This window comes from Papaver somniferum, chromosome 5 (genome assembly GCF_003573695.1).
Source record: "Papaver somniferum cultivar HN1 chromosome 5, ASM357369v1, whole genome shotgun sequence".
In the NCBI taxonomy this organism is placed as follows: Eukaryota; Viridiplantae; Streptophyta; class Magnoliopsida; order Ranunculales; family Papaveraceae; genus Papaver; species Papaver somniferum.
The window spans coordinates 133,175,423-133,189,269 of record NC_039362.1 but is presented as its reverse complement, the minus strand read 5'-3'; the positions used below and the strand labels follow the sequence as shown (position 1 = coordinate 133,189,269).

At 35.3% G+C, this 13,847-nt stretch overlaps 1 protein-coding gene across 2 annotated transcripts; it reads right to left on the bottom strand.

Moving 5' to 3' along the window:
* Positions 1 to 5,577: 5,577 nt before the first annotated feature.
* LOC113282775 (probable galactinol--sucrose galactosyltransferase 6) lies at positions 5,578 to 8,951 on the bottom strand. Of its 2 annotated transcripts, XM_026531849.1 has the most exons (8): positions 8,738 to 8,951; positions 8,588 to 8,626; positions 8,271 to 8,515; positions 7,631 to 8,199; positions 7,003 to 7,507; positions 6,667 to 6,876; positions 6,435 to 6,569; positions 5,578 to 6,335 (listed from the first exon to the last, which is right to left on the bottom strand). In XM_026531849.1, exons 3-8 carry the CDS (start codon positions 8,459 to 8,461, stop codon positions 5,726 to 5,728), a joined length of 2,220 nt encoding a protein of 739 aa, XP_026387634.1. In that variant the 5' UTR covers positions 8,462 to 8,515; positions 8,588 to 8,626; positions 8,738 to 8,951; the 3' UTR covers positions 5,578 to 5,725. The 2 variants fall into 2 exon arrangements, with proteins under 2 accessions (XP_026387634.1, XP_026387635.1); XM_026531850.1 differs by lacking the exon at positions 8,738 to 8,951 and having other exon boundaries at positions 8,588 to 8,633.
* Positions 8,952 to 13,847: the final 4,896 nt, after the last annotated feature.

Here is a 13,847-nt window from a genome sequence, read left to right as displayed (position 1 = left end):
AATCAATAAAATTAAGAGTGTAAACCTAAGAATGAGTTGATCAACAATGAAATTATATGAGGGGTGTATTGTAGGATTTCCTGCAACTACACGGAATGTTGCGAAGTAAATAAGAAGTATCATCTTTTGAAGTATGCGAAGTATGAAGTATCCTTGAAGAAGTATAAGAAGCATGAAGTATCCTTGATGAAGTATAAGAAATATTTAATTCTCGAAATATAAGAAGTATCCGTCCTTGAATGAGAATAATAAGTATTCCCTCTATTCATGCGAAATTATTACTCCATTTTTGGTGATTCTTGCCGAGAAGATAAAGAACATAAAATGTTTTCTTGGTAATCCATAGTTGCCTCTGTTCTTTGTCTATGAGGGTAGAATCTTTCAGAAAATGTTGAATGTGCGAATTGTTTCTTCATTCTCATCTTGCCTCTATCTCATGTTTTGTGCTCATGCGATAGTATAATCTCTTCAAGTTGCTTATAATTGTGCGAAATAATTGAGTGAAATAATCATATCGTTCGGAATAATCACATTCTGCGAAATAATCACATTCTGCAAAATTCGGACACACTCTGCGAAATTCTGAATAACCCTGCGAAATTCTGAATAATCCTGCGAAATTCTGAATACCCCTGCTAAATTCTGAATAATCCTGCGAAATTCTAATAGTTCTGCGAAATTCTGAATAGTTCTGTGAAATTCTAAATAGTTCTGCGAAATTCTGTAAAATACTTATGCGAATCTAATGCTTATGTAATGATTATGTTATGAAATGTGTATGCGATGCTTATGCCATGAAATGCTTATGCGATGCTTTGATGATGCGAATGTGATGCTTGTATGATGAGAATGCTTATCTATTGCAATGTATAGTCAATGTTTATGTTACTTAGCTCATTTTGCCGTCTAAAATTGATGTAGCTTTAAATTGCTTCCATTCTTCATTTCTATGGCTTTTTCTTTAGTGTATGCATTCATCTTCGTGTAGTTATTGTTCTTCACAAGTTCTTACTTGTGTTTCATCTTTCCTCTTTCCTGCACTATTAGTATCTCATAACAGTATGATCATAATATCAAGTCTGCGGCATTTTCACTGCCTCAGTTTCATTTCCATGTACATATTCGCAAGCTTATTTGCTTACTCATTTTCTTATGTGGTCTTATTTTTCCTTCCTAGTTAAAGGTATTATTTTTCCACCTCTTGTCATTGCGACAAAATCGCAGGACGTCTTTGCACTTTCATGCAAAAACCCATTGATCTTGCCTTAACTTTTTCTTTTTTATTATTGCCTCTTTAGGATTGTTGCGGCAATATGACAGGCCTAAATATTCTTGCGAAAATAAAGCCCCATGACACTGTCGTCTTGCGACGACATCACAGGACGTCTTTACACTTTCGTGTAATGACCCATTGATCTCGTCTTATCTTTTTCTCTAGTATTATTGCCTCTTCAGGATTGTTGCACAAATATGACAAGCCTTAATACCCTTGCGAGTAAAAAGCCTCATGACATTTGCGTCTTAAGACACTTATCAGCTCCCTAATGGAGGGTGCCTCCCTTATCTCCCCCTGGTTTCCCCTTCAAGGAGGCGTACTTCTACCATACAAGGTTAGCTCCTCCCATCCAGTCTTAACAACAACTAGTTATTTTCATAGCCTCTTATCCCTTTTTCCTATATGGATTATGGTTACGAGACTACACCCTAAGTGGGGTTTTCTTCGGGCCGAGTGCAGTATAAGCCAAGACTTGTCAAGAATGGCAAGGACGCTTCAAACGCCCCTGGAACTCTTGACTCAACCGTGTACCTCGGCGCCTTGATCATATTCTGCACTCCTTGGGAGAGTCATTATTACCTTAGTCGCCCAACCTAAGTCACATGCTTAAGCTGAGAATCCAAGGTGCCTCTCCCGGATGGGGTTTATTGACCCCAAATCTCCATGACTCAGGTTCCGGGGGTGGTGTAACCTTTCCCTGAGCCATGCAACAGGTACCCCCTTATATGACGTACTTTAGGTCTTATATTTTCCTCTTGCAAAATTTTATTCGCGAACTAGGGTGTACGCCATAAAAGGTTCGCCTTTATCTGCGAAATTTTATTCGCGTTTCTGCGAAATTTTCGCGTCTCTTTGTTTCTGCAAAATGTTCGCGTTTCTTTATTCTCTCATTCATCTTTTCATTTCTGTCATCTCTTTCATTCATTTTTTCATTCTCATAATATCATATCATTTGAATCAAAATAAATATTCAAGAGAAATTCTAATACATGGTAACTCTGAAATCTTTGTAGTTGTGAAATCTTTGTAATTCTGCGATTCTATCGCGTTTTGTAAATCAAATCAAAAATCTTTTTATTCTCTGCAAAAGAAATATTCTAGAGAAATATATAAATTGAATTTTCTCAGTTTTCTGTAATTTTGAAATCTCGAAATCTCTGTAATTTTGAAGTCTTTGTAATCTTGAAATCTTAGTAATCTTTATAATCTTTGAAATCTTTGAAATCGTGTGATTGAATCGCTTTTTGTAAATCAAATCAAAAATATTTTTATTCGTTCTTAGTATAAAGTAAAATGTTCAAGGAAGTGGTACTTATCTTTCATGTGAGTCGTTGTCAAAGAAGTGAATAATGCCTTGAAATGTATGAATTTCGCGCAGCAAAAAGAAGTGTGAGAAGTGAGACTTGAACCCTTGACCTTCTTCTTGGATTTTCTCGCACCATACCAACTGTGCTAAGTCTCTCTTGCGAAATAATAAAAGTTCTTGCGAAGTAATCAAGTTCCAACCGTGTGAGAGGCACTTCTGCATAAATTTCGCGTAACAAAAATAAACATGTGAGAAGTAAGAATTGATCCTGCGACCTACTGCTTGCATTCATGCCTCCTGACCAACTGTGCAAGCTTCTTATTTGCGAAATATCTCTGCGAAATTATCATCAACTCTCTTCTGTGCGAAAAAATACGCATGTGTTGGGACTTGATCACACGACCATGAACTCATTAACTTCGCAGATGACCAATTGTGTTGCCTCTTGTTTGCGAAATAATGAAACAATATTGCGAAATTATTCATTTTTCGCTCTCTGTAAAAAAGAATAAAACTATGTTCGCAGGCGAATTCGAACTTGCGACCACGAACGCACATACTGCTCTCTGGACCAATTGTGCAAGGATCTCTCTGCGAAATTAACGCATAACTGTTTTCCTTATTCTTTTATTCTCCCATGCAAATGAGAAGAAAATGAAAAATATGTGTCTCTGCGAATTCGAACCCGTGACCTATTTGTTGTTCGCTCAGCCTTGAACCATCTGTGCAAATTTCTGTTTGTGACAGAAATCACAACTTCTGACTCTTATCATTATCTTCGTCTTTCCTTTGTTTCTTCACAAAATGCCTCTTTCTATCTCCTGAACATGAAAATCTTCCACTGAAACTTCCTCTCTTTTTTTTTCTTAAATTTCACCACGACAACTAATTTTTTTCTCTCACTCTTTTCATGTCTTTGAATTGTTGATGATGTTTACTCCCTGAAAGTGTGATTTCTTCCATAAAATTTCCATTTTTGAACCTAATTTTGTAGATCTAGAAAAATATGAACAATAGCTAATCTTCATGGAAATTTCTTGAACCAACAAGTTACATGAAGGATAAATCCTTTACTCGCTCCCTGTTTCTAGCGCCAAAAATGTAGTTGCAGAAAATCCTACAACACACCCCTTGTAATAATTTGTAGATCTAAACAAAAAAATGATGATAAGAATGCTAAAATTGTAAAGAGACACAAGGTTTACGTGGTTCGATCAATTTGATCTACATCCAGGGGGTCAGTTTTTACTATGATTATTTGTAATTACATCTTGATTACATGGAGACTCCATTAATGAGTATTTGGAACTCTAGGTTCTTGAAGGAGGAAGAAGAAGGAGATAATAATAATACAACCAATTCTACTTTCTCTCTTTACAGAATGTATCCTCTCCTAAAGTGTGTCTCTCTTTCTGATTATCTATCCCCTTTCTCTCTCTTTCCTTTCTCTTTATATAGGTGTTTACATAGTGGATGACAGCTAATGTACAACTAACATTTCCCTTAATTTCGGATCTGGCTTGCGGTATTTTCGCAAGTTTACAAATGTTAATTTCGCATATCTTCTAATCTTCGCAAAGTTATTACATTTTTCATATGTTTAAGCTAATATCACCTATTGTGTCGTTTATCAAAGTGCTCTGCGACATTTTTGTAATGCGTTGTTAAGAATTTTGCGAGCGTATCGTTGTCGCGAAATTCTGATCCTACAGTGGTGATATCGAATAGACCAATTCTGGTAATTTATTTTGAATTTTTTTTTCCTTTGTGGGGGATCTAGACATGCAAATAGATGTTTGTGGATCATTAAAACCTGTCTATTTGAAGCATTATCACCTTCTTCTTCCCGGAGATATTGTTCTTGTGCTTGAATAATATCCTCAAGCATTCTTTGGTTGTCATGCTCTTTTTCATTCAACAAATTATCCAATTCGGTAGGATCGAAATCATGATTATCTGATGCACCCACTTCCTCATCACTACTAGAGTCTTCATTGTCACTATAAAGTTTCATTTTTGCTAAGAAAAGCACAAACCCTAATTTTTCCTTTTTTCCCTCTACTTCTTCTTTCCCTCCAAACCTTAAAAGAGGAAATGAGTTTCTACTCTAATCTTAAAACTATAATCAAACTCAAACACTAATTAATTTAACTAATACTAACTTAATTAATCATCACTAATGAATAAGGACATATTAGCCATTAACATAAATAGGATGATAAGGGGTTTCTAGAGATTACTTCTTAATGACCCTTTTTTTTTAGTCGTAGGCCCAAATTAATCACAGTAGGCCCCAATTTTTTCAGGTAGAATATAAGTTTAATTAGTTAAAATACAAGTCGAATTTTCAAAATGTTAAACTTCGCCTTAATCATTAGTAGTCATTTTACAAGAATAAAACTAGACAATAATAATTTAAAATATAGATGTTAAAAATAAAAATTTGGGACAATGTTCTTCTTGTTTATCTTCTTCATTTCACATAACTTTCCAATCAATGCGCTCATGAACGAAGTTTCCTTTGTTTATCTTCTTCTTTGGTTTTGAATTTGCTTTGCCTTGATTTTCCTTACCCTGAACTCTTCTTTGCCTTTTCTTAGCTGCAATTTAAGTTGGTTATTGATATCCAAAACTTGAAGATTTCTTTGTGTTTTACCTAATTTTTTATAACTTGTCTATCACATATCTTCTTAACAGCACCTTCAAGCACTACTACAGAAAAATCAAGTTTGTTGCCAAATCAAGTTGGGTTTGCAATTTTTTCATTTGAGAAAGAACTAGCTATTGGAGCTAGTCATTAGAACGGGAGATATCAACTTTATACCCAGCGATTAAGACTATTTCGCTGGCACTACTGACAATATCGTTCGCTAGGAATTATATCGCTTAACTCCTTTACCATTGTAGCACAACTCATTTGTCATGCCACCCGGTATGTTAAATACAAAATTTTGCCATGATGGATTGGAATAGGCCTAAGCAGAGTAAAATGAGATTTTGAGTAAAAAAACCCTAGTTGGCTCACTAACTAGGACCAACATTTCTTAGATAGGTAAATATGGTACACAAAATTCATAAGAAAGATAACTTAAATCTATTCCCCTTCCCAGCATCATTTTCTCTTCCTTACAATTGCCAACCAGTTAAACCAAAAGCTCAACTCTAACTAGATGAACACTCTTGCCCTCTTCAGGCATACGACCCAAACTCATACTCACGAGTCCACATGATGAATCATAACCGAAATCTATGTCGACGGATCCAACGGTACACCGTTTAGGCTTAATTGATGAGTACACACCAAACAAGCCACATCCTTTCACCGCCATGTCAACAATTCCTAGCTCATTCTCAACATGGTATCTCAAATCTTCAATTGCTCCTCCGGCATTATACATTTTTATCAAACCTAAAGGTGCAAATTTAAATCCAGAACCAAAGACTTTGATGGGGGATACGGTGAAGATTTCATGTTCCAGCACTTTCAAGGAAATTGGTGTAGCTGCCTTATGAGGAAGGGTGACAGTCTCACCATCGGAATGACGGTAAATAACAACATCACCATTCCATTTAGGATCTGCCGTGATGTCAGATATGAGATGAACATCTTCTCCACGAATAACACCAGTTAATGCACTGGTTCCTACTGGATGAGAAACATTTTTTCTCTCTTCAGTACTCCATGCTGCACCTTGGCAATTGTAGACTCCCAAAACTCCTGTGTGCTTGTTTACGTTCCATATTTTCAACAAACTGAAATTCAAGGGGAAGAAAGAAGAAGAAAAGCTTAAAAATTGTGCAAAAAGATCCAGAAATATATAATACAATCATTTTTCCTCAAATTGCTCTTACCTGATACCATCCCTAGCCGGGTCTACAAATAGACAATCTTTAGTAGGTCTGCCAGGGAGTTTGGCACGGAGGATGGAACCGTCAGGAAGAACTATTTTCTTCAAAATTTCAAAATTATGCTTTCCTGGAGCATCGCTGTTCAAAAAAAAAAATGACGGTGAAAATTTTGGTTTGGGTTAAATCATCCAGTAAACTTTAGTATCTAAATATAGTGAGTGGTGGCAATGTTTACCTAACATAAACTGGTCCACCGCTAATGGCTCTGGCAGATGCATGGTACTCTGCCGCTGGATGATAAGAGTGAAACATATCCCAGTCAGGCTGCATAAATTCGCCAAGGAAGATACTATTATATGCTACGGATGCTATGTGAATGGTGTGTGATACTGGATCCCTTGGATAGAAATCATCAGATGCTCGGATCACAGCAGTTTGTTTTGAACTGTTTCAAAAAAAAATAATAAGATTTCTCAGTACCGAAAGTATACCAAAAGCTTAACTTGTAGTCGCAGTTTAAGTGGTCGAGCAAAAACAAACTGTATTGAACATAAGGGAAGAAAAGATGTACCAATAAAGTGCATCCGTATTGTGACTCATGCAAGCAATGATGCCATTATCAGCAAAATTTCTCGCAACAGATGCATCAAGAGCTTGGTGATACTGTCTAGTAAGCTCAACTCTCCCTCCTAAACCAGCACCTAAAGTCTCTAAAATGCACTGCACATCAACTTTCACTCCATCAATTCCAGCTGAAGCCAAATACTCATGCAATTCATCATAAAATTTGTAAACACTCTTTGGATTAACTAATCCCAATCCTTGCACTGCCAATACATCTTTCTTCCATCCTGGTTCATTCAATAAAACACCCTCCGACACCGCTGGAAACAACATAACCGAGCAGTATTCTTCCATACCTTCAACTCCTGGTCTCACCCCACCCCAATAACCTGTTATCGCGTGCCAAACATACACGTATTTCAAGCCATATTTTTCTTTCGCAATATTAACTATACTTTTGATTCCAATTGTTGGATCTTCTTGATCTTGGAATTTTTTGTTCTCCTTGATACCTACAAAAATAATATATAGACAGTTGAATAACAACACTTTGATAGTAATCCAATACTATGATAATGCGTCATAAAAAAAATTACTCGCACGCATGAGCATTTTTGAACTACTTAGTTATTCACCTGTTAGTCTGTATAACGGATCTTGATCATCCGGACGTTTTTGGGAGTCCACTCCAACTGATTGCCATCCATCATCAATGATGACAAATTTCGGCGGTGTCCCACCCGAAGATAAACTAGCCAATCCATCTTCAACACCTTGTTGGGTAACATCTTGGTAAAATGCATCCCATGTACACCATCCAAAATAGTCAACAATTTGTGGTAATTCCTTCTCATGGCGTTGACGAAACGTATAATTGAGATGTAACTTAACGGTTCTGATTGCATTAGTGATTGTATCAAAAGGATCTGAACCATTACTGATGAAAAGAGATGAAGTAAAAGAAGAAGATTTTGTACTGATATCTCCACTTTCTATACAGAGCTCCAGTTCATCCATGGAGTTTCCTTGCAAACAAGATCTGAATGAGTTTTCGATTAATGGAAGAAAAACTGTGTAAGATGAACCATCATTTGATTCTGTGAGGAGAAATTGAGTTTCTAATGGGATTTCCTTTCCTTGATTTCCCATTTTTTGTGACATCCACCATAGTTTGAATCGAAAACAAGCTACAAATTTAACATCTCTGCAAAAAAAGATTAGAAAATGAATAAATGTAAATCATATGGATTGATTTGAATTTGGGTACGGATATACCTGAGAGTTCCAAGTGAGATAACATGACGACTGTTACTCTCAGTGAAATCAGCTCCAATGAAAATACCATCAACAGGACCGGAAGTTGCAGCAGAGGTAGAGATTACATTGTCCGGTACACCGGAAAGTATGACTTGATCTTTAATGATTAGTTTCTGATTTGAAATCTTGATTGCTGGTGTGATTGTCATTTCTCTTTTCTTTCTATCTTCTCCTTCTTGAATCAAAATTGATCTTACTCTTTTCTGCAAAACAGAGTTTCAGATTTCAATGATTTTTCGATGATTTTACAAGATTTGGATATATCAAAACCTTACCTTGTGGATTGAAATGGATTTGAATTGAATCTCTGTAACCTAAAATATGTAAATAATAAAAGAATGAATCAAACATGTTAATACAAAATCATCAATGATCAGAATTAATTCAAAATGTGATGAAGATGGGAGCAGAGAAAAGAAGAATACCAGAGATAGAAGATAATCTTCTTCTTCTATTGGAAGATGAAGAAAACAATGGATTGAATGTTTGAAATTTGATACATTGAGGAAGAGAATTCAAATTTATACTACACATTAACGAAGAGGTGTAACACTGACACAACAAGTTCTTCATTTTTTAATTTTGATTTAATTTCTCTCTCTGTTTTGAATAATATTTTTGGGACTTGTCTTTGTTGACTGTGTTGTACTATATTTTCGCTGTTTCCTGCATCTAAAAGGAACGTGGAACAGTTAAGAATGGAAAATACAGAAGAACTTTGGTGGAAAAGATAACGTTAACGGAACTGACACATAAGATCCATGTTGGAACCTTAATCTGAAGGAAAAGGTTTATTCTATCCAAAATTGGATCATATCATGTGGATCCACGTCATTCTAGCAAAAGATCCGCAAACATATTCATAAGTTTCTGCGCAAATATCCAAAGAGACGTAAAACATACTGCGTTTGACATTTCTAGTACCAGTAATGCGTGTAGGAGAAAGTTGCCAATGTCATCTGTAAAATGGCAGCCAGCTATGAATGAAGGTGTAATGTGTATAGATTGGCTAGTCGACATCTTCACTTCATCATACGATGAGGTTAACTTGTACGTATACTTACCAGTTTTAATTGCATTATAACCGCGTAATTGACTCTTAATGCTCGTCTTCTAATTTTGATTACACAAAATTGGTTAAAAAGATCAAAATCAACAATTTTTAGGTGAAAAGGACAGTTAGATTTTGATACTGTTTAAATGGACAAAAATGTAAAAATATTCAGGATGTAAACAGTTTCAGCTACCCATTTCCAAATACTTTTTCTTATTTTTAATTTACATCAGGATGCATCCAATTTCATCCTTACTATTTTTTAAGTTTAATTCAGGATGAATCCACTTTAATCATTGTTATTTTTTTGGTGTCCATTTCACCCACAATAATTTTTACTCGTCCATTTGAACCATGTTTTAAAATATTTGGACAAATGACTCATTTTCCATTTTGATCATGTGAATAAAAGCTTAACTCCAAATAAAATACACATTTATGGTCATTGTTCCTTATACGCCTTCGAGATTTCTAATAGAAAAAGATGAAGCACTCACAATGACGCGCTCTTTTTTCATGGCTACTGTGCTCAATGATTCGAAATGCATTCAACGTAACTTGATCATGCTTGCTCGATATCCCAATCGATTTCTATAATTTGGTTCAAATCCCATAGATAACAGGTGTTAAACAATTTAAAATTTTCTATTTATTCACGGCTTGAATGAATTAACGTGTCGAACTTTGAAAATTAAGATAAATTTAACAATAATGGTTGATTAAAAATAATTTAATGATTGAGTCGTGTTATCTTTGGCAACCTCTATGGCAACTATCTGTAAAGTGTAAAGTGCCATTTTGTCCGTTAGATATTTTTTTCCATTTGTGTTGATCAAAGCAGCAAAAACAATATGGATACGTGTGGACAAATGAGGTCCTACGCAAATAATTGTGGCATATGTACGTTGTCTTTGTGTTGTTGTGAATCATGCAATTGCTGGCTGGTGTCTACATCCGAAACAAAGACGTCAATTTGGTTACACTTCAAAGTTCAAAGTTCAAACACTATCTCTAACCAGTTATAATACTTTGTTGATGAATCACTGCGGATTGTGATATTCTATAGTTATTCTAAGATGGAAAGCGTGTACATTACTACAAGGCACAAGCAACTATTGCATACATTGATGCATAGACCACCTGACTTACACGTATTTGCCTTTCAACCAAGATAGTGCTAGTATTTATTTTAATTTGATTTTTATTATTACTTTTCTTAATTATCAAAGATTTTTTTCACTAATGGTAATTCGTGGTTATTAATGACTTTAAATTATAAATAAAATAATAAGACCATACCTTGAAACTACAATACTGAGAAATCCGATAAGAAAAAGATGATAATTATCGGAATAAGACAAATACAAAATGGGAGTGGTTTGCTCAAATGTTTTGTAACTAAGGATGAAAATCTTGTCGTCGAAAAAATCACCAATAAAGATTATGTCGCCGGATGAAGATTTGTCCGTCGGAGACATCAAAGATGAGGATTTCATTATCGGAGAGCATCGCTATTAACCATAAAACCCAACATAATAATCAAGAGACGCCGCTAAAGCGTCGATAGACCTTCAAGGAGGAGATAAAACCACCATAATGATATAGAGAAGTAGAAAACATGATAACAACCAAATTAAAATAACTACGTAAACTAAAAAAACAAGAAAAAGTGAAGAAATCTGTTTAGATCTAGCCCAAAACGAACTGCGCAAAGAAAGAGTTGTCGGTGGTGTATTTTCCTGGTCATAGTAGTTCTACCGCAGTGGTTAACAAAGATGGATCATAAATTACAATGTTGCATGTACTCTTTTTCGTTTTCTTTTAACAAACAAGAATCACAAACGACTCTATACCAGTTGTGTTTTCCCCCGGTCAGTGATATAATTTAAATGGGAATTTTTTAAATTTTAAAGAAAAAGAACAACAGAAAGATCTTAACTAGCCGTATTGAATTTTCTCTTTGTTAAATCTTTTAAGAAACGGGAAATGTGCATTCCGGTTTCAAATGGTGCAGAAAAATGCATATGTTCGAAATATAAGATAGAAAAATAGTAACACTCACAAAAAACATTATCTTTTCTCGTGGTCAATATTTTGCTTAGCAATCTGTATGGACTAGACAGTCAAACTCATTCTTAAGAAAATTATATCAAAGAGTTATATCTCAATTTCTCAATTCAATCTGCAATCAAACAAATAGGAATTTGCGAGCCCGATTGAATATAAGAAATAACTTGGACGGTATCAAAAACTAATATCCAAGTGTCAATCAATTTAATTAACAACCAAAGGTTAGATTCACAATTGGTTGAACTTATGCACAACCTGTGACATTTCAATTCTATAAACAAATATAATGTGGAAAAGAAATAACACAGACACTAGAAGTTTTGTTAACGAGGAAACCGCAAATGCAGAAAAACCCCGGGACCTAGTCCATATTTGAACACCACACTGTATTAAGCCGCTATAGACACTAGCCTACTCCAAGTTAACTTCAGACTGGAATGTAGTTGAGCCCTAACCAATCTCACACTGATCAAGGTACAGTTGCGCTCCTTACGTCTCTGAATCCCAGCAGGACAAAACACACTTGATTCCCTTAGCTGATTTCACCCACAACTAAGAGTTGCTACGACCCAAATTCGAAGACTTGATAAACCAATCTGTCTCACACAAAAAAGTCTATCCAATAGACAAATCTGTCTCCCACAGATAAACCTATGAGTTTTGTTCCGTCTTTTGATAAATCAAGGTGATCAGGAACCAATTGATATACCAGACTTATATTCCCGAAGAACAGCCTAGAAAAATCAATCACCTCACAATAATCTTAATCGTATGGTAGCGAAACAAGATATTGTGGAATCACAAACGATAAGACGAAGATGTTTGTGACTACTTTTTATCTTGCCTATCGGGATTAAATCTCAAGCACATCTTAGAGAAGATAGTATTCAATACGGTAGAAACGGGCATGATCAGAACACATAACTACAGAGAAAATAGTTGGGTATGGCTTCACAATCCCAATGAAGTCTTCAAGTCGTTAACCTACAGAGTTTTGGGAAAAACCTAAGGTTAAAGGAGAATTGACTCTAGTCGCAACTAGTATCACACAGAAGGTGTGGGGATTAGGTTTCCCAGTTGCTAGAGTTCTCCATTATATAGTCTTCAAATCAGGGTTTGCAATCAATGTTACCTTGGTAACAAAGCATTCAATATTTACTGTTAGATGAAAACATGATTAGACTCAAGCTAATATTTTTCAACTGTTATATCGAACTTAGCTTGTTACACACAAATGAAAAGTGACTTCATTTAGCTATGAGTAACCGTACCTAAACATGTACAGCTTTTTTGGCTCAATAATAGTTAACCGAAGTTACCCATATGAACACTTTCATATCAACCATATTCATCTTAACCATAACCAGTTCAAATGACTCAAATGAAAATAGTTCTAGAGTTGTTCAATTGTTTATATTCTCATAGAAGTATACAAGACACAATTGAAGAAAAATCGATTTTGATTCACTCGAATCAAGTCATGAACATTATAGCCACGGTTTGAAAAAGATTGCATTCCTTATTATATAAATGTATTAGTTCATGAAAAAACCGATTTTAGAACATAACCCACTCAAGTATGCAAAGGGGTACGCATACCTTAGTGGCCGGACTAAGTTTGGGTTCGCCAGTATGCGAACGGGTACGCATACCACCAAACTCAGTAATGTCCCGGAACTTGAACCTAACGCCAGTACGCGTACCTGAAAAAGTGGGGGTCTAACAACCACACCCAATATTTCTTTTGGCAATCTGAATGGACTAACTCCAATATACTTTCAAGAGAATCAAATAGACAGTCGGACTCAATCAAAGAAAAGTATATCTATTAGAGCATTGCTCGGTCGAACTCGCATGCGTTGCTATCTCAAGCATGTTTGTCAATGTTAGTGATCAAAATTATAAATTTTGATTTCTAGTCTACTATAGCTAAGGTCTCGGACTAGGATAGAAAGTGTAGTTGAGCTCAAGAACTCCATGGCAATCATCATACAAGACGAAGGACTACTCAAGGAACCGGTGGATCTTCATCGACTAAAAGGTATGTGGAGACTTGAACTTATCTATCACTCAAAAGTCTATTTATCTCCTATCTTTAGACAAAAGTCGTTTTGCTATATAGACTTAGATTATACACATTTGCTATTTCGTATCGAGTTTATCTCGCCTATCTATTTATCGAAATATGTGTTGGTAAGCTTTCGCTTTAGCCAGGTTCATCTTTACCTAGTGACGAAATTCATGACAAGTTTCAATCATTTTGAAAATTGCTTACTTTGACGAAAAATAGTTTGTGAATAACAACTTTAGAATATCAACATCCTCTAAGAATGTTTCAATAATTGAAATGAGAGTTTAGATAATATAACCATTGAATGATATAATCATTGTTGTGGAAACACATATATGTA